We start from the raw sequence: 19,794 nt of genomic DNA on the forward strand, positions 1-19,794 counted from the left end.
TTTGCCATATAAATGTAAGTTCTGGAGCCCTTGTGTGTTAGGGTTGCCTGGTTTTGGACACGTATTTCTGAAGTTCCTTTCAAATCAGTAAGACTGCTTTTTAAAATTATTATCCTTGATAAATTAGTACTAATATGTATTTCAGAATAATAGGAATTATAAAATAAATTGTTTTTTAAGTCTGTTTTTAATTACTGTTGAAGAGGGTGGAGGGAATGTAGATGTAAGGAATCAAAACAACAAAAAGCCAGAACAATAACAGCTCTTAGAATATTTTCTGTTTTTCACTTTTGTTAGTACAAAACAGTGCAGAGACACATCTATGTAGCTAAATGTCTGTTAAGACCTGTTGTTCTAAAAATCTTGAAATCTTATTTTTCCTTACAAATATGCTGAGAGGAAAATATGAGGAAGTATCAGAAAGAGGGCTTTACTATTTGTATAACATCAGTTTGTTAAAAGGTAAATTAATACAGTGGAATAAACCAGTAATTTAAGTCTAAGGCTCTCATTTTTTCCTTAGTATTTCCTACTGTAGTCTCCATGTGACAAAGACATTGAAATGTCATAAGATTATGCAATATTTTCAAATAAAACTAACTTTTAAGGAGTGCAGAATGCCAGTTTGGTTTTTGGGAGATCATCTTTTGGTGAAATCTTCATCCTTAGCTTTCACGTGGATTGCCAGTGACTGCATCTAAAAACGGTTCTGGTCTGATTTCAAACTCATACCCTGAGAACTAGGCTACACCAGTTCTTCCATTGCAAAGCCACAACCTCGCTCTGACTTAATATAGAAGTAAATATCCACATGTTCACATGTTAGGTCTTAGTTAATTAGAAGATCAGTCTGTTAGAATTGATTTCCTTTTAGAAGCAGCTTTGGCTGGATTAATTTCACTAAAGTTTAAGCAGTGTCTGAGAAATAGGGTCTACAGGCTGTATATGTAGTCGGAGAAAGAGACTACATCCAGTTCTGTCTTTTTGTTTACTACACAAGGAGTACATCATGGGATTCCTCAGTTAGATGGGATGAGACTGAATGCATGTGTGTTTTTCCCACTGTAGTATTCCTTTTGCTAGCTAAAGTAACTTCATGTTCTACCACTGCATAATCACTTCTACTCTTTTTGTAGCATTTCTGGAGAAAAAGGTTGATGATAAGCTGAGGCAATACTCATTGGAAGGGGAGACTTACCTTCCAGGTGTTCTTGGAGTTCACATCATCGGTCTTCTCCAGCAACATGAGGGCTTGTGGTCTCATGGTTTGAGGATAAAATATGGACTCCTAGGTACAGTGAAAAAGAGGGAAAGTAAAAGCATTCTGTTTGTCTCATTTTTCTGCAAGTTATTTGCCTGTATGATTAGGACACTCTCTTAACAAGAAAGATTTTAGTTGATTTTTAAACTGTGATCTGAGACCTAGGATGAGTTTCTCTTTTCACTTGGATAAAGTTTACTCTCTGAGTCTGCGTATAAAAAAACAATTCATTTTTTTAATGTGCTTTTCACAAGCATGTCCAACATTTGATTAAAAATCACTTTTTCAGCGGAAATTGCTCCTAATTAATTTATGTTCTCAGGTGTTTATACGAAATGAATGGTTGCATACATACACTTAAAAATATGAAGGACTGTTTCTAGGAAACAGTTGGCTGTGTTCTCCTGGCTGCAGTGTATGAACTGTGCGTTAATTTTATTGGACAAAGCAGGTGAACATCAGTACAATTATATCAAGGTATTGAATACTTGTAGTAGCTAGTCATGATAAGCATTATAGGGTGATTGTGTATGTAAAGTATGTTGCATGTTCAGAGAGAGCATGTGGCAATGTGAGTAGAAAAGTTTTCTTAAACCTACACAGGTATGACCCCATAATTTTGCTAAAAATGGCATGCTGATCAGAATATTTTATAGACACAAAGAGAAACATACCTGAACACTTATAACAGTATTAGATGATGTCTAGGTATAGCTAGGTAATTATGAAGTTATATACATAGAGCTTCAGTCATATTTTGATATAAACCCAGTTTGGTAACTGTTCCACCTGAAGTGGTCAGCAAGCGATGCCTTGTAGAAGTACTGGATTTAAAAAAAAAAAAAGGAAAAAAAGTAATCCTACTCATTGGTTGAAATTTCAGATTCATTATTTTAAGTTTTTTCTCAGTGACCACAAGGGCTAGAAGTTCATTATTGTTTTTGTTTAAGATGTAATGTCATGTAATGTCATGATGTCGGGAGCTGAGTGGTAACAGAAAATCATCAAGTATTGTGAGAGCCCAAGAAAGCTGCAAAGGTTGATCATGATTAGTTTGTAGTGCTTTTACTTCACCCAGGTAAAATTCCATTTAAGTAATAAACTTAGTGCCTGCTTTATTTATTTATTTATTGATTGATTGATTGATTGATTGCTTCTGAAGAAGAAGCGAGTGAAAGAACATGGAAATATGGTAAACATCTAAGGAGGGCCTTTGCTTTTCTTAAACAAAATTGGCCTGAATCATTGAATCATTTTCATTCCATTCTTAATACAAACCAGCTGTTTCCAATTGTCTGAACTTAGAAACATCCTAAATTTTAATAGAGTATAAAGTAAACAAAGGGCCAAACTCTTACCTGTAAAGCCTGTAACATGGCTGTTCCTAGGATTTTCATTTGTAGTACAGCTTGTGGAAAAAAATAAAAATTTGCAATGCTTAACACATTTTTTCCAAAGTTTTACAAATTGTTTTGCATGTCTGTAGTCAGAAGTGCAAAGCTATTGATTGCTGTTAGGTTGGACATATGTGTAGCAGGAAAATAAGTTCAGTTGTCAGAAACAGTGTTTTGACAACACCATTGTAGTCTGTAAAATGTGTCTAGATCTTGAGCAGATAGTGAAGAAAATTCTTGAGCTGGACTTCATGGTAATGCAGTTATACCAGTATTGGTACCATTCTTCACAAACTTTGGTCAGTACCTTTAGACTGTAGAACATACTGCCAGACCTTTTACATGAATTAAATATCTACTTTTCTACTTTTTACTGTGGTAGTGTTTTCATTTTCATCATGTAAATCGCTTACCTAGCAAATACAAACTCACTGTTCTTAAATGCAGGTTCATTAAATGTGTGCGTTCCTTTGGATTCGTAGGATAAATCAACAAGTATATATCTGTAAAAATAGACAAATCTCACTTTAATGTTTTTGAAAAATAGAAACCTTGGAGCCAGCACTAGATTATACTATTAACATTTTGAAAGTTTACTTCTGATTTATTTGAATGGGTAACTTTGTGATTTAACTTGAACAGGAGAGGCAAAAAATCTTCATCATGAATGCGGTATGCGGCAAAAGATTAAAGTGGAGACAGGTGCACGTGGCGTGTACAAACTTGATATTGGGCATGAATTTCACTGTATGCAGACTCCGACCTATAATCACAAGGTAGAGATACTGACCAAAGCACTTGTGTACTTGTGTGCTGAGTACCCTTGTGTCACTCACATACTGAGAGGCTTAAACAGAGCAATGCCCAAGATGTCATATTTGGATCAGTCTTTTTCTTCTCATCTTATTTCTCTTTGCTTTCTGTCTAGACAAAGATATCTAGTCAAGTTGCTAAGTTGTGCAGTCCATTACAGCTGTAAGTGATGGAACTCTCCAGTGATGTCATTTTTAGTGTATTAATTCACAGAACTTCTGCAGAATGTTCGTTGTGAAAATTTTTGTTATATATAAAACAATAGTATTAATAAGTTTATAATTTATCTTGTTCTATCTTTCTTGTAACTAAAAGTCAGGAACTATCTTTGCTTATTCATCAGAAGTTGTATGTCTGGAAAATAAGGCATTTTACAATGTTTTGTATGAATTTTTTGGTTCAGATTTGTATGCTTTCTTAGAAATTCCAATGTGTGTGACCCTTTCATGCAGAAAAGCAGATCTGTTTAAAATTTCTTCCTTTACAGACTGCACGAAGACAAAGGTTAATTTAAAGGCAAATTGCCATTAATACTGGGTATTTGCTGCAGAACAGAGAGCTGGCTGAAAAATAAGCTTCTGGATTAAAGGAAAATTTTGTATCCTTTCAGATTTGCTTTTGATCCAAGTTGGATTGAAGCCAAGAAGTGTTAGGATTTCCCATGAAGCAAGATCTTGGCAGGCTTTGCAGGTGCACAGTGAATCCATGTGGGCAGTCCATCAGGAGTACCCGAGTCCAGTTACCTTAACTTTTGAGAAAAGCAATTTGACTGGCAGCGTATAGACTAAAAGTTTTGGGCTTTGTACACTGAATTTATATCTTCTGATGGAACATGCTTCACTGAAGGAGTTATCAGGCATGGGAACAGGCTGCCCAGGGAAGTGGTGGAGTCACCATTCCTGGAGTTATTTAAAAGACATGTAGATGTGGTGCTTAGGGACACGGTTTAGTGGTGGACTTGGCAGTGTTAGGTTAAGGCTTGGACTGGATCTTAAAGGTCTTTTCCAACCTAAATGATTCTATGATTCTATGATTTTTCTTTGGAAAATTTGTAACTCTTTCTGCTTTAGTCTTGCTTGCTACTTGGGAGTATTTCTACAGGCAGTTAACAGCAGTGAATAAAAGAGAAAGCGTGGTTTACAGGAAAAAGGTGGTTTTCTGTTCTTTAGGTTCACCTGAAACATGAAGCGAGTGCATCTTGGCTTTCCTCCCAGATGGAAGTGAACTATGGGAAACACTGGAATGAAATAAACAACAAGAAGAAACTTCTGATCAGCCAAGCATTTAAGAACAGTTCCAGTTCATCTCTAGTCAACTATTTCATGGAGGTAATCATGATTGTTGAAGAGTAAGACCTTCACTTCAAATATTTAACAGACAAACTAAGAAAAAATTTGGGATGAATTTATTTATTAAGACTTCTTTTTTCTGTTATGTATTAATAATATAAGTCAGATTTCCAGACCTAATAAGTTTGAGTTAGGTAAGGTCTTAACCCAGGCACATAGTGATCACTGACATTTAAAATGAACAAGAAAAAGCCAGTAGATGGATTTTTCAAATACTAAAATGTTTGGGTGTAATGTGGTCTGAGTTGTTTGCAGAGTTTGCGCATGTAAAATGATTGCAGAGATTTATGAAGGTTGCTTTGCTCACACAATGTGGAAGGAGGGTGCAGGTTATAATAACTCAGAGTATTACAGCATTTAGGTGGAAGTTGGTATGGAATACAGTAGCTGAACTAAGATCAGTCCTGTTTTTTTGGTTTTTTTTTTTTTAATAAATTGATTTCTACCCTGGATCAGTAAAATGTTTTCCAATGTAGTAAAGTATAATTAAAAGCCTCAGAGAGGCTTTATGCCTTCTTTTGAAGCACATTCTATGGACTACAAAAAGAAAGAAAATAATTATTTATAATGGCATACCCTGTTATCTTTTGTTTTATTTGTAGAAAGTTCTTACAGAAGCTACAGAAACTATTCCTGTAAATTTTTGTGTTATTTCTTAGAAGTTGCAGGTCTTCTCTGTTATTGTCTTAGAACAAGTAATAGTTTTCTGAGGTGGGTTGTCATTATTCTGTTTCCATAGGAAGTACCTGTAAGCGTAGAATTTATCTGTGATCCCAGCATAGACCGACCGAGAATTATGGTCGTCTTTTTTTTTTTTTCCAACAAAGTAAATGGTATAAAAATGAATGGAAATTTTCCTTTTTGAATCTTCAGTAGATGTAACAAATGCATATTAAAGAAAACCCAATCTGTAATCGGTCAGCATGCATGAAAAGCTATAAAGTGAATGGCAAATGTGCAGAGCAGAGGCACTAGCTGTGACCTTCCTGCTACTCTGTGTGTGTTTGTGTGTGTGTTAGCTTAGACAGCCCTGAAGATGGAATCCTGTTATTTAAAGTTGCTTCACTTGTTTTCCAGTTTACCATGCAAGTCCTGGAAAAACAGGTGAATTATAGAACCCAGCTGCAGCACTCGCACAACTCTCAGGTTTATTTGCAGAGCAGCACCAACTTTGAGGTGCAGTATAATGACCACGTGCCATTTGTGGCTGGGCTGCAGTGGAAAGACGCATCCAGAAATGGCCTGAAGAAGTGGGAAGGTGAAGTACCACAAACCATTTCCAGTCTGTGATTAGAAAAGCAGGCATTGAAAGTTGCTGCTGGGATTTTGAGGTAGTTCTGCGTGGGTGTAAAAGAGTCATAGAAATATTTGTTGGAAGAGACAGACCCTAGAGGTTATCTGGGCCAGCCTCCTGCTTGAATCGGGACTGTTCCTAACAGTAGATCACATCTGCTGTGACTTTGCCTAGATGAGTTTTCAAAATCTCCAAGTTTCCACAGCCTAGCTGGCTAGCCTCTTCCAGCAGTTCCTTAGCCTCTGAAAATGCAATTTGTGGCCATCGTCCCTTCTATTGTCTGCCTCTTTTGAAAGGTTTGTGTTCCTCATCTTTGCCATTTACTTTCAAGTTAGCTGTAGGCAGCTATTAGATTCCCCTGTTCCTTTGCCAGATTAAACAAGCCCGGATCCCTCTCTTCTTGTCACAGGTCCTGTTGTCTAGGCCCTTTATCATCATAGCAGCCCTCTGCTGTAGCCTTTCTGGTTTCTCACCATCCACCTTGATCTGGGTGCTCCAAAACCAGATCCAGTGTTGCAGAGATAACCTCTCCTGTGCTGTGCAGACATCAACTTTTTCTGATAGCCATGCTCCTAATGTAGACCAGTAATGTCCTGTTAGCTTTTGACTGAGATAAATGATCAAGAAATGAACGAAGTTTAAAAAAAATTCTTTACTCTAGAAAGTGATCAAGTTTGTTTTAAGAACATTAGAAAATGGGACACTGAGCAGAATTCTAATGGTGTATTTTAGGCTATAAATTAAACACCTGTGTATATGTATGGATATTTTTAAAAAATCACATTTATCTTAGACATTTTGCTTCATAAAATACAGCAGGGAGTAGGCCTTTATAATAATAAGCTGTATTTTACATTTTTATAGTTCTTTCTCAAATAGGGGTTAAGTTACCAGTGGTGTGCCAAAAATCAGTTTTCTGATGTTTAGTGCTTAAGATGGATTGAATGCCACTACCATTTATGCTTCAGTGGATGAAGCTGTATAAATCAGGGCAATGATTGGCTCAGCGTGTAGATTTGCTGTTGAGATGTATTTTTTTCAAATCTAGTATACACCATACGTGCAAAATCTTGGATCCTTAGTAATGCAAAACAACTGGCTTGATACAGTGGGCTGAATTAATGGATGTTTTTCTGCTTGTTAAGGTGAAACAAACTAAGGTTAGATTAATTCTGAAGTTTTAAAAATTTGGTGATTACTTTGTGAGTGTCTGTCATAAAGTAATCATGAGTTACTGAGCTGTATCACAATGAGTGAATGGTGTAATTTGATAAATAACCAGCAAAATTTCAAGTCTACTAGTGAAATTTCAGCAGCTTGTCAAATATAAACATTCTGAGCTGTCTATAAACTAGTTTCCAAAATAACCTACAAATCTTGTTCAAAATGTATGTATTGCAGAGTTGAACTTCTGTGTTGGCATATGTCAGAACAGCTTTGATTAAGGCTGTTATTTTAATTATGTGAATAATGGTTACAGACTTACTGTTCAGGTAAAGATTTCACATTTTGTTGCAGATCATGCAGTAGAACCCTCTCCTGGTGCCATTTAGGGTACTGGACTTCATAAATTTCCATTTATTAGCAAATCTCCCTATGTGTTACACTATGCGGTATGTTATGCTAGTGAAGGGCATTCATTTCATTATATACCATCCAGAGATTTTGGCAATTGGAAGAGAATAGTTTGGTAGTAGCATTTTAGCCTCATTCCAAAACCACAGCATCTTATCAGTTTTGTTGTGGAGTTAGTGTCCAGGTAGCTTGAAATCTCACATTTCTGCCAGCTTTAATATATGTTCCTTCCAGGTGGATTAAATATAGACACCCCATGGCTATATCTGTATGCAGCTCACAAACTACATCAGCCTCAGCATTCTGCTTATTTATTGACTGTGGAGCTGACAACTGGAAAAGCTCTCTCCATTGAGAAGCTCATAGTGGAACTATTCTATAAAGATCAAGGCAATGAAAAGGAAGGGAAAGTTCACATTTACACGCCAGCTACCACGTACCTGCAGGTTAGTAACATGATGCTTCCTATAGTGTACAGCTTTGATGTTAGAGCTTTGTGATAGATACCCAACAGAACTGTCATGATACTGAAATAACACTTGTTCAGCATGCTATGTGAAGTAGCTTGTTTGAGAAACTCATGCACTGAGTGCCAGCTTATAGGAGAGAATCTTGAAATGCCTATGTTCATCTGTTTTCTGTGCTTGAATGATGAGCTATTCTTCCTCTGGGGCAGCCGAATCAGCACAGCCAGGGTCTCTTTATTAGCTTTGAAAAAATGTTAGGGCCACCACCTCTGCCCCTCTTTGGAACAGGAGTCCATTGCTCCCTGCACAAAGCTCAAATACATGCTGGCAGAGTTCTGTCTAGGAGTGTACAAATAATAATTACTATTTTAAAGTTCTCCCTCCCCCACCATGAGCTAACAGTTTCAGGAAGTAGGAAAATTGGATCATCATGTAAGAAATGTTTAAAACTTGTTCCTTCGTGATATGAAACAGCTGACAGTGTCTTTCATTTAAAAAGTAGGAAGAACAATAGCCAAATTTCTAAATTAAGAGCCCAGTGATTACAGCATTCACCTAAATTTGAGGCATTAGATTTAAAGGCATCCTCTGCCTGAGAAGAATGTAACCCACCTCTTCCTGGAGAGTATCCTGCTCAATAGGCTGTCATGTAGTTCATGGCACTTGATGCCTCTTGATATGGCACTGTTTGTAAAAATTCTTCGTGAGTATTTGGAGCTTCATTAATATTAGAGCTCTGATCTTGCAGAACACCTTTGCCACTGAGGTGTTCTTGCTGCTACTCTTTATCCCACTGCATCTGTACAAAATTAATAAGTATCTCTACAGGTAACTGCAATATGGACAGATTCAGTAGGAGAAATGGTAACCCTGTTGCAGGCTAGAGGACTGGATAGTTCAGTGGCTGGGAACAATCCTGAGAAATGAAAGGTTATTTCTTTTGTTGTGACTCAGAGAATGGCTCCAGTCTCCCACAAACCTGTGTGAGAACCTTCAATAGCAGGTTCTGAAGTGTAGTCTTCTGTCTTTTCTATTGGAATTCTTTCACTTTCTATAAAATGATCGTCAACTGGGTGGAATCAGTGTGCCCTGAGTCTATGGATTCTAAGCTTCCTCCTAATTTGTTTTAGACTGTGCTATGCAATAGAGATTTAAAACTGATTTCATCACAGTTGCTGTGCATTAAGCAATATGAAAACCTCTGTCACTATGCAAATTGTATTTGTCTTGGAGAAGCTTAACTTCTTACTTGTCTCTGTATGAATGAGATGAGAGCCTGGAATTTTTGCCTTTCTTTTAGAATCCACTGCAGTTGTCTAAATCTTTAACTTAGGTTTATGTTTAAGGTGTTCCTTTATTCTGAACTGCAGCTTTCCCTTGTTAGATCACTGCTGGTTCAGGCAGTGTGGAGGATTGTGAGAAACGTTCATGAATGAGAAAAAAATGTTCATCAACTATTTTCTTTTCAACTATATAGCTTTTTCTCTCTTCCTTGTTTAGAGGGGATAAAATAAACTTTGAGATCTTTATGGCAATTCAGAATATTTTGATAATGGAAAAGTTGGTGTACTATGTCTAATAGTTCTTGTAATGATCATCTCCAAGAAAATGCTGTCTTTTCACCTCTGTGCTGTGCTGCTGGTACAATAGGATTCTGTCTGTCCTAACTCAGCCAGGCTAATGTGTTTGTCTTATTTTTCAGGCATCCACATTTAATCATGTTGGGAGGAATGTTCTGCATAGCTCTAGTGAAATGATATCTCTGTGGAATCGGCTTGTGAAGAATGAGATTCATTTGGAGAATAATGAACGAGCCAAATTTCTCCGCTTTAAGATAAAGAGTACAAAACAGGAATTTAACTTCACAGCCAGCTATCAGAATCTGCCAATGGTAAGAAAGAAATACAAATGCAATTTCTTTGACTCAGCGCTGTGTTTTTCAGGTCTGCCACCTTCCTGAGAGATGTTATTGCTAGTGTTCAAATTTAAACACTTCTAGTGCTGCTTCTATTTCTGTCTGTTTTGACAACCTGCAATGTAAAACTAAGTTCAAAAAGAAAACAAACAAAAACTTGTGTGGTGTAGTTTTGAGTACTTCTCACCTATTTGGGAGGCCAACTACAGATAGAAAGTCAGGGAGGAGAGGACAGAGAGACATGGCTAGAAAGAGAGCTGTAGATGTGATTACTTACATTTTGATGCAGATATATGGCAGGTGTGGAAGATTCTACTGTCTTGGAGAATCAAAATATCTTGCCTGCTAGTGAGCATAGTAACAGCCTGGGTTTATATGCATCCCTTCCAATCTTAAAACCATTTTTGCTTTCCTTGATCTGCAGCACAGAGGGTAATCAGCAGTTTGTCCTCCAAAGAGATACTTTGATCAGTTACTTTGGTCAGTTCCTTGCAGGACGTCTTAAAACAAAAAGTGTTTTTCTAGTCATAGCGTTCCATGCTTTGAAAATCCAACCAGGTTTTGTATGTAAATGTACTGGTACCAGAGCTAAAGCTTGCTTATATTGCAAATAGGTTACACTCAAGTGATACATTATAGGGCATTTTTCTTCTGCTGAAGTCAGTGGTTTTCTACTAACGTCACTTTTAATCCTATGTAAATGGAGATCAGGATTTAAACTGAAGCAGAAGGGGGTTCATCTGTGAAATGACAGCCTCGCTGCAGCCTGTTGAACAATGTGGTTTCTGTATTGATGTTCCTGAATATGAATGCAGTAAATCTGATGCAATTGTCCTTTCCTCTTCTGGTCTCATGATTTGACTGCAGCCTAAGAAGACAAACTTTTCTGTGAAAACTGTATGGAGAGATTATAAAAGTCTGCCTGTCGTGCTGCAGTTTGAAGGTCAGATAGAAGAGCTGAAGAAGGAGAAGATGCTCTATCAAAAACGTGGAACCCTTCATTTCAGGTTCAGTGGTCGTATTATTTCCGTCTCTGAAGAATGTTTTGGCCTAAATTTAACGTGCATCTCGATGCTCTTGGGAAAAGTTCTGGCCTTTACAAAGCGGAAGTGCCACATGCACAAAGCCTGCGCTTCCTCCCATCTGGCTGTCTGAACTTGCTCAAGCACACCGGCTTCATGGGCTGGTTATTTGCATCCATTTAGCTTTTGCCCTCTTTATTGAAATGGTCGTGAGCAAAGTTGTCAAAGGCAACAGGCCACCTGTGCTGTGGCAATGTGTTTGTTGGCAATTCTATTGGATGTATAGCCTTCTTTCATGAAAGCAGCAGGATTTATGGTATGTCCAAACTTCGAAGTGGTGAGAAGTTCCAAAATCCAGATCTGATCCTCTGTGCCATCCAGATGCCTTTTTTCTAGTCCTTAGGAATAATATAGCCATTCTAAAGCCAAAGATGTCCCTCTTAAAACACATAACAAATGGTCTTGTTTAGATTTTGGAACATGTTTCCATTTCCTGATGAGAATGAGTGCGCTGCTTCTAGATATTGGCTCTCTGAAATTTCTCTCTCCATTACCTATTATCAAAACACAGCTTGAAGGCCTTGGTAAAAATGTATGCTCAGACTTGAGAAATCTGGATCATCTCTGGGGACATCTCAGCTTTCTTAAGGCATAGTAAGGTCAAAAGGAGTGCACAGGCTCCCTTAGGAGCCACTGTGCATCTTGGACAGCTAAAAAACTGCAAGATGCCCTTTCAGTAATGGAAAAGGTATGTAAATGAAGAAGGAATTGCTGTACCAGATATCCTAGTGTGTATAAAGGCAGTCCCAATGTCTGCTTATAAAAGTTAATGCATTTTTCCAAGACATCCAACTAAGTAAATGTGCAGAAATATTTAATAAAGTCCATAAAACATTACACTGAAGTAGTAAACTACTCCGAGAACTATGTATTGGCTGAACATCTGTTGCATAGGATTCTTGGCATGCAGATATTGTTTCTACAGAAAGCATAAAATGTGGTTGATAGGTGCGCTTTTCAAAGCTTCCATAAGCTTTTGAACACTGTCCCTGTTTGAAATGAAGTCTTGGCCATCCAGGTATATAAAGTGTATGTACTGGTTATGCATGTCAGAATTTTAGAGCATCACCCTCTCCCACGCTCTTCCAGCCTTTCCTCAATCCAGGATGGAAGCTCTTTATCAGAAATTCTGGTAAATGTGTGTAGTTTGTATGAAATTGTAATTATGCTCTAGTAAGTTTTTTAGACGTCCTGGTCCTATGTGTTTTGCTTCTGTACCTGACAGCCTGATGTCATCTGCGATTGAAAGTTTTTGGAGTTCAAGTTGAACTCTGCATGATTCTTTTTGTGGTTGTCTATTAAGGTCTTTTACACTTTGCTTATTCCTTGTTTTGTTCCAGGCATCCTTTTAAACTGCCCATTCTGCAGAGCTTCCTTCTGCAGGAGACATTTACTGTTGACAAAAAGCAAAAGCACTACTACTTGGAAACAAAAGTTTTGATAAATGGGGTGGAGGAAACAGTTCAAACTCTTACACTTGGTTACCAACCTGAAAACCCCTATGTGAGTTACACAAGAATTTCCTTCAATCTGGCATACCAAAAAAGCCAGCAAATGAGTGATTTACTGTATATATCTTATGTTCCTTGCATTTCTTCTCAAAATTTTTTTTAGATTTGTGCTGGCTTAGCTCATCCTTATAACTACAGGTTTTTCCCCAAAGATGTTGAAATATGCATTTTAACTCAAAGTCACCAAAATGTGAGTAAATTTCCCATTAAATTTCAGTTAGGAGGAGAGATTCATTATCTGTTTACTTACAGTTTATTGTCTTTTCAGACCTAACTTGCTATAGGTCTTTAGTTCCTCACCGTGTAAATGCTGCAACCAAAAAATTCAGAGGGCAATGATACGGTTGGTGGCTCCCTAATACAATATTTTGTATAATAATATATAATTATATGTTGTGTAGTAATGTATTATAATAATACTTAATATAATATTTTAAAATTATTATTATGCATGAATATTATTAATAATAACAAGTACTGGGAAGGAATGGATTCAGGGTTCTCATCCTTATCTAGGTGTATCCATTCACCTTTCTTACCAAATGCAGTTATTTTTTTCCTGCTTTGCTCATTTTTCATTCTGAGCCACAATGTAATAGCTCTCAACTCTTTCATTTTTCATAATATATAGGGATGACTTCTCTCATCTTTTATAATATACAGGGTTAATACCCGATGCAATTAGCTTATTCACATTCTTAACACGTAGGTGAAGTATGAGCTTGAGACTACCTTGAAGGTCAATAAGGAAGATGTTCTCAGCTTTCTGGGGAGATATCAGGACAAATCCAGTGAGGCAGATTTTAGACATCTTTTCCACGTGGATGTGACACATTCATTCCAGGTATTGGTGGTTTTCATTTATGGATTTTTTTTTTTTTAATGTCTTGGCTGTTTTACTGTGTTATCTTTAGAATTATAATTGTTTTATGCTTGTAAACTTCCTAGCTCGATAAAGTCCTGGCCGTGACAAAGACCCTAGGTATCTCAGCAGATCAACTTATAATCTGTATCAATAATGTCTTTTAAGAAACATGCTGACCTTTTGTTTTCATACTTATTTTACTGCATTTGATTTATTTTTCAGTGTCTGTGGGTAAAATCAGTAAAATTTTATATACACATTTGCTTATATGCATTCTCCACTTCATGCTAAAAGTTCAGACATCAAATCACATGAGGCAATTGATGGGAATGCATTGATTATGTTTACATTTTACTTTGCCAAATAGCTTGAGTTTCCACAAGCAATGGGCCTAAGTGCGGAGCTGTTTTCCAGACAGACTAAACTGGAACACTTTGACTACGGTGTGAGTGTAAAAGCCATCATCAACAAGAACGTGTCTTCACAGGTCAGTTCCCTGATTATTACAGTCTTGTTGCGTGAACTATTGGCTTTTGCAGTTCATACACTCAGACCTGTGTTGAGTCTCTTGCTTGTCGCATGCATTAGGAATACATGTGAACCTGGGAGCTGTTTAACTGTGTGCTATAAATTGCTTTGCAACTACTTTCAAGCATGGGAACACAAATATATGTGTATACTACAAAGTTGGTCAACTCATACGTAATTCAATGAATGTGGTGGAGAGGGGTAAATTGTTAGGGAAACAGTTAACTTTTTATGGTTAGAGTTTGTTCTGGCTAGATGGCTACATGCAGTTGGAATAGGTGGCTTGTGTTTTCACACAATTCAGAAAACTGAAAGTCAAGTTAAATTATACATAAAATTCAACATAGTACATAATTTTTTGTTGAAAGCTCTAGCATGGTGACAGGCTTCTATGCAAAATCAGGTGTCATCTGTAGCTTTTATTACCAAGTCAAAAGGTTCTTTCTCTAGGATTAACATAATCCTGTGTGGTGGGTTGACCTTGGCTGGCTGTCAGAGACCCACCCAGCTGCTCTTTCACTCCCCTGCCTCAACAGGACAGGAGGAGAAAATAAAATGAAAAAGCTTGTGCGTTGAGATAAAGACAGGGAGATCACTTACCCATTACATTCATGGACAAAATGGACTCGAATTGGGCAAAATTAATTTAATTTATTGCCAAATAAAAATTTAGTTTTACTAAATTTACTAAAGAGTTAGATGGTGAGAAACAAAGATGAAAACTAAAAACACCTTTCCCCCTCTGCTCCCCCTCCCCCACCCTTTTTCCCAGGCCCAAATTGCTGTCTGCAGTCTTATTCCTCAAACTGATGTTTCAGTATTCTGTATTATGATTTGAGATCCTTAATGTCCTGTTCTTCTTTTTCTCTATGTGTAGGCCCAGGCAGCCCTAAAGAGTTACGGTGAGAGCAATTTCAATGGCTCTCTTTACCTTCATTCCAGTGGAAGGGGTGTGCTGATGATGGAGGTTGATATGGACAATGAAAACAGGAAGAATGCCAGAGTTGTTGAATTGAGGGCTTTCCTCCATCAGACAATCCTGACAAACCCAGAATCAATACAGTTCCAGCTCATGGGCAAAATATTTCCGTCAAGGTAGAGAAATCAGAATCTTGGTTAATAGAGGAGCTGAAGAGTGTTCTGTGATACGTATTTAAATGTAATTACTTTCATATAGCTGCAGCAGAAGCCACTGAGCAAATGCCATTTCATGCGTTATCCCTGTTATTGAAATACTTCTGCTCTTTGTGTTTCGTAAGTTGGTATAATAAGTTATGTTAATGTATTCTAGTTGCTTTCCTAGGACTTTGTACAGAGATAACTTGAATGAACGGGTGATACTGTTACATTGGTTTTAGATCAGCAGTTGTTGTCTTCCCCTCGTTGTTTGTCCTCTCAGAAGTAAGGAACTAATATTTACAAGCTATGCCAGTGGAAGAGGGCACTTCCCAGTGTTTATGAAGTTTTATTAAGTATTGTGGAAAGCTCTGAGGCGGAAGGGGTGGGAAATAGAAATTTGGCCCTCCCAGGTTTCAGCTGTCGTCCAGCTGATCTTTCAAATGTCACAAATACAAAAGTGTGCAGTGAAGGAGTTGATATTTTTGTAGAGTTCCCAGTGTTTAGCAGTTTAGGGGTTGGATGGGATAAGGAGAATGAGGAGACAGTTAAAGAAATCAGAAGTTAGTACAATTTAGTTGAAGCTCATTAGATTTACTGGTAAAAGAAAAAATAAGATAAAAGATTCAAGAAAGATATTTCATGTGTTTCTGCAGCTTACTTGCAGTTCTGGGCTTCCAATAGTTCATTCTTTTGTTTAAATACCGGGGTAGGCTGTAACAGAGCGATTTATTGCAGCTCACTTCACAGGAGGTAAAACAGAACACTTAAAATTTCTGGAATGGCAGTTTATTTGGGATTTATTTTACAGGGAGAAAAGAGAAAATTAAAAGATTTAATATTTCTGGGGAATTGATAAGAAGATGCAGTCTGTACAGACTTCAGTCACTGACTGATGAAATGAATCTTATATCCCTGAATTATGTAGTTCAATTCTTCCCATCAAGTGGATTTTCACTGACGTTTTACTCGTCATCAGTCTTTCAAGAGGGTTCCAATTTCTAGGAGGGATATCTAACAATATGAAAATATGATTGCCTCACTTTTAGGTATTTTGTGTAGTATACTTGAGTCTAGAAAGTCAGACATTTCAATGCACAGTTTGTTGAAGGCAATGTGAAAATTGTGACTCAGTCTTATACTTGAAACACTGAAAATTGAGTTTCTTGTTGCTCCAGCAGGTTTCCCTAAAAAGCTGTGCTGTGTTTCTCCAACACTGTTCTACTCAGGGCTAAGATACAAAGAAATAACTGTTGGTTCATTTAACAAACTCAAATTATGGTAGCATTTAAAGTTATTGTTTAAGCTGAATTCTCAATGCTGCTTTTAAATCGGCACTGAAGAGAGATTGCATATTGTGACAGAGAGGAGTTCATTTCCAACTCTATCTAACTCTGTCCAACTCTGTCTTTTTATTAGGGATCATAACAAAAGCGTCCAAGAAATTTGAAGAAAAATCAGTCTGCCAGTCTGTGAGGCTTTACTGAGTAGTTTTACTGAGTAGTTTTATAAACAACTGGTGAATAGCATGCAAGGCATCTGATTCACTGATTCACAACACTGGAACAAGTGCCCAGAAAGTCTGTGGAGTCTCCATACTTGGAGATATTCAAAACCTGACCACACGCAGTCCTGAGCACCCTCCTCTCATTGATCCTGCTTTGAGTGAGAGGGAGGTTGTCTTGGCAATCATGAATTAAGCATAATAATATCATGGAATCATAGAATAGTTTGGATTGGAAGAGACCTCTAAAGGTCATCTAGTCCAACCCCCCTGCCGTGGGCAGGGACATCTTCAACTACATCAGGTTGCTCAGAGCCCCATCCAACCTGACCTGGAATGTTTCCAGGGATGGGGCATCCACCACCTCTCTGGGCAACCTGGGCCAGTGCCTCACCACCCTCAGCGTAAAAAATTTCTTCCTTAGATCTGGTCTAAATCTACCCCCCTTTAGTTTAAAGCCATTCCCCCTTGTCCTGTCGCAACAGGCCCTGCTAAGAAGTTTGCCGCCATCTTTTTTATAAGCCCCCTTTAAGTACTGACAGGCTGCAATAAGGTCTCCCCGAAGCCTTCTCTTCTCCAGGCTGAACAACCCCAACTCTCTCAGCCTTTCTTCATAGCAGACGCGTTCCATCCCCCTGATCATCTTTGTGGCCCTCTTCTGGATGTGCTCCAGTAGGTCCATGTCTTTCTTATGCTGAGGGCTCCAGAGCTGGACGCAGTAATCCAGGTGGGGTCTCACCAGAGCAGAGTAGAGGGGCAGAATCACCTCCCTCGACCTGCTGGCCACACTTCTTCGGATGCAGCCCAGGATACGACTGGCCTTCTGGGCTGCGAGCGCACATTGCTGGCTCATGTCCAGCTTTTCATCCACCAGTACCCCCGAGTCCTTCTTGGCAGGGCTGATCTCAATCCCTTCATCCCCCAGCCTGTATTCATAGCGGGGTTTGCCCCGACCCAGGTGCAGGACCTTGCACTTGGCCTTGTTAAACCTCATGAGGTTCACACGGGCCCACTTCTGGAGCTTGTCCAGGTCCCTCTGGATGGCATCCCGTCCCTCTGGCATGTCGACCGCACCACTCAGCTTGGTGTCATCTGCAAACTTGCTGAGGGTGCACTCGATCCCACTGTCTATGCCATTGATGAAGATACTAAACAGTACCGGTCCCAGTATGGACCCCTGTGGGAGGCCACTTGTCACCAATCGCCATCTGGACATTGAGCCTTACTGGCAATTTTTATCTCTGTCTTTTTAGACTTTTGCTATCTTCTGAGATGAAGCTTAATGAAAATAGGCTTCACGTGGATTTCATGGGAGCCAGGGAGCAGAAAGTTGGTTTTGTTTTGTCCCTAAATGGAAGAGTCCAACACACATTTGCTGAATTAAAGGCCATACCTCATCTTCTTTCTCTGAATGGATTACTGAAGTGCAAAAACAACATTCATGATGGTACTTTTTTACTTTGTGTTTTGCTACTAAGTCTGTAGCTATCCAAGGAAACATCTTAATTTTAATGTATTCCTTACTGAACTGCACATAATGCAGAAGAGAGTATTTAGCATGCAAAATGAACCATTGGTTATTCGGTTGAAACTACTTTTTAGTGAACTAACATAGTTTGACAATTTTGATATTTTCATCGACTGAAGGAAATAGTGGGTGGCATCTTTCCTACACAGGTCTTCTGAAATGTGGGGGAGAGGGGACTGACTTGAGGCCCTTACTCTTTTGAATGGCTGCATGGGTTGTAGTAGTCAGTGCAGAGCTCCAGAGGGATTGTTTAGCCTGTAGCTTTTGCGATAGTTCATAGTCCCTCTGTAAATTTTCCTTGAGAAGGCAGTGCAGTGTAGTCCATGGCCTAAAGGCACAAGCAGCTTGGTGAATAAAAAGAAACAGCTGCCAGAAATACTATTATGTAATTTGTTTTAAACACAGACACTTCTACTAGTAGAGAAACTCTCTCTCAACGATAAAACAATTCATTCTCTGGATTAGGCTAAAGTATCTATTATAATAAATGGAAATTCTTTTACTTCCTCCTGGTATTAAATTAATGGTTAATTTATATGTTGCTTATCAAATCCTGGTTATTTCTGTCCCAAAGGACTCTCTCCACAGTAATAATTTCTGCCTGTTACAGGTAACATTAACGTGATGATCAACAAAATTCTGTATGGACTCCATCTCAGGAACAGAAATGTGTTTGGGAATACCACCGTACACAATATCACTTTTGCTGTGTTTCAGAATGCCAGTCAGGCAATCCCAATGGAGGCAAAACTGAAAGGACACCTGGAGCTGAGTAAAGAGATGAAAAGGGGGCTAGCTAGCTTCCAGGTGGATGAGAAAGCCCTTTCTGTAGATTTTTCCAATGTCATGAGTCATGGGCACAGCAGAGTCCATGGGACTTTCACACATAATATCAGCTTTTTAAAAAATGCAGGTATGAAGAAAATTCTGACTTGATGGTGTGGTGTAACAAGGTGTCAAGGTGAATTTATCTAAATGAGTGCAGACCAGCGGAAATAGATGAGTTGCATTTGCTAACACCAGAATAAAATGTGATCTGGTCTCAGCAACATTCTTTCTAATATTGTTGAGAAAATACAATAAAATGGATACAAAACTATTTAAAAACTCTTTGATCTACTTCAGAGTAAATTATTTCTCTCTTGTACATCTGTATTCCTGCATGCTGATCAGTTCCTCTAAGCATATTTTTATGCCGGTTTTGATTTGGACCAGAATTGAAACATTAAAAGGCATTTAATAAACCACACTGAAGACTAAAATATGCCAGTGTTTTTTCCTAAGCAAAACCAAGGATTTTCATGAACTGATGTTATCAATAATTTTGAATGGGTAAATTGCCTTTGTCCCTTTGGACTGAAAAAATCTGTTTTGAAACTTTCTAACCACTGACTACTGGAGTTGGACACAACACCCATTGATAGATATCCTGTATTAAGAAAAGAAAAATCCTTGACTTCCAAAATGCATGACACAATTTAACAATCCTTTTCTAATATGATTTTCATATGGTAGGTAATGTCCTTTCTTACTATAAATATCAGTAAGTGCAGCTAACTGGATGATCGCACTTTAAAAAAAGGTCTGCCTTT

The 19,794-nt window shown here is 38.1% G+C and overlaps 1 protein-coding gene across 1 annotated transcript in view; it reads left to right on the plus strand.

The window, feature by feature from the left end:
• Positions 1-19,794, plus strand: part of LOC143166699 (uncharacterized) — a 114,581-nt gene that overhangs the window by 45,994 nt on the left and 48,793 nt on the right. Inside the window, exons 25-38 of the mRNA XM_076351292.1 lie at positions 1,137-1,292; positions 3,298-3,431; positions 4,638-4,796; positions 5,895-6,075; positions 7,921-8,132; positions 9,856-10,044; positions 10,936-11,075; positions 12,491-12,653; positions 12,765-12,851; positions 13,371-13,505; positions 13,894-14,013; positions 14,932-15,149; positions 17,928-18,121; positions 18,813-19,115. Of these exons, the coding sequence (XP_076207407.1) occupies positions 1,137-1,292; positions 3,298-3,431; positions 4,638-4,796; positions 5,895-6,075; positions 7,921-8,132; positions 9,856-10,044; positions 10,936-11,075; positions 12,491-12,653; positions 12,765-12,851; positions 13,371-13,505; positions 13,894-14,013; positions 14,932-15,149; positions 17,928-18,121; positions 18,813-19,115 (2,391 nt within the window). The remainder of the gene's footprint in view (positions 1-1,136; positions 1,293-3,297; positions 3,432-4,637; positions 4,797-5,894; positions 6,076-7,920; positions 8,133-9,855; positions 10,045-10,935; positions 11,076-12,490; positions 12,654-12,764; positions 12,852-13,370; positions 13,506-13,893; positions 14,014-14,931; positions 15,150-17,927; positions 18,122-18,812; positions 19,116-19,794) is intronic.

Source organism: Aptenodytes patagonicus, chromosome 13, assembly GCF_965638725.1.
Source record: "Aptenodytes patagonicus chromosome 13, bAptPat1.pri.cur, whole genome shotgun sequence".
Classification (NCBI taxonomy): domain Eukaryota; kingdom Metazoa; phylum Chordata; class Aves; order Sphenisciformes; family Spheniscidae; genus Aptenodytes; species Aptenodytes patagonicus.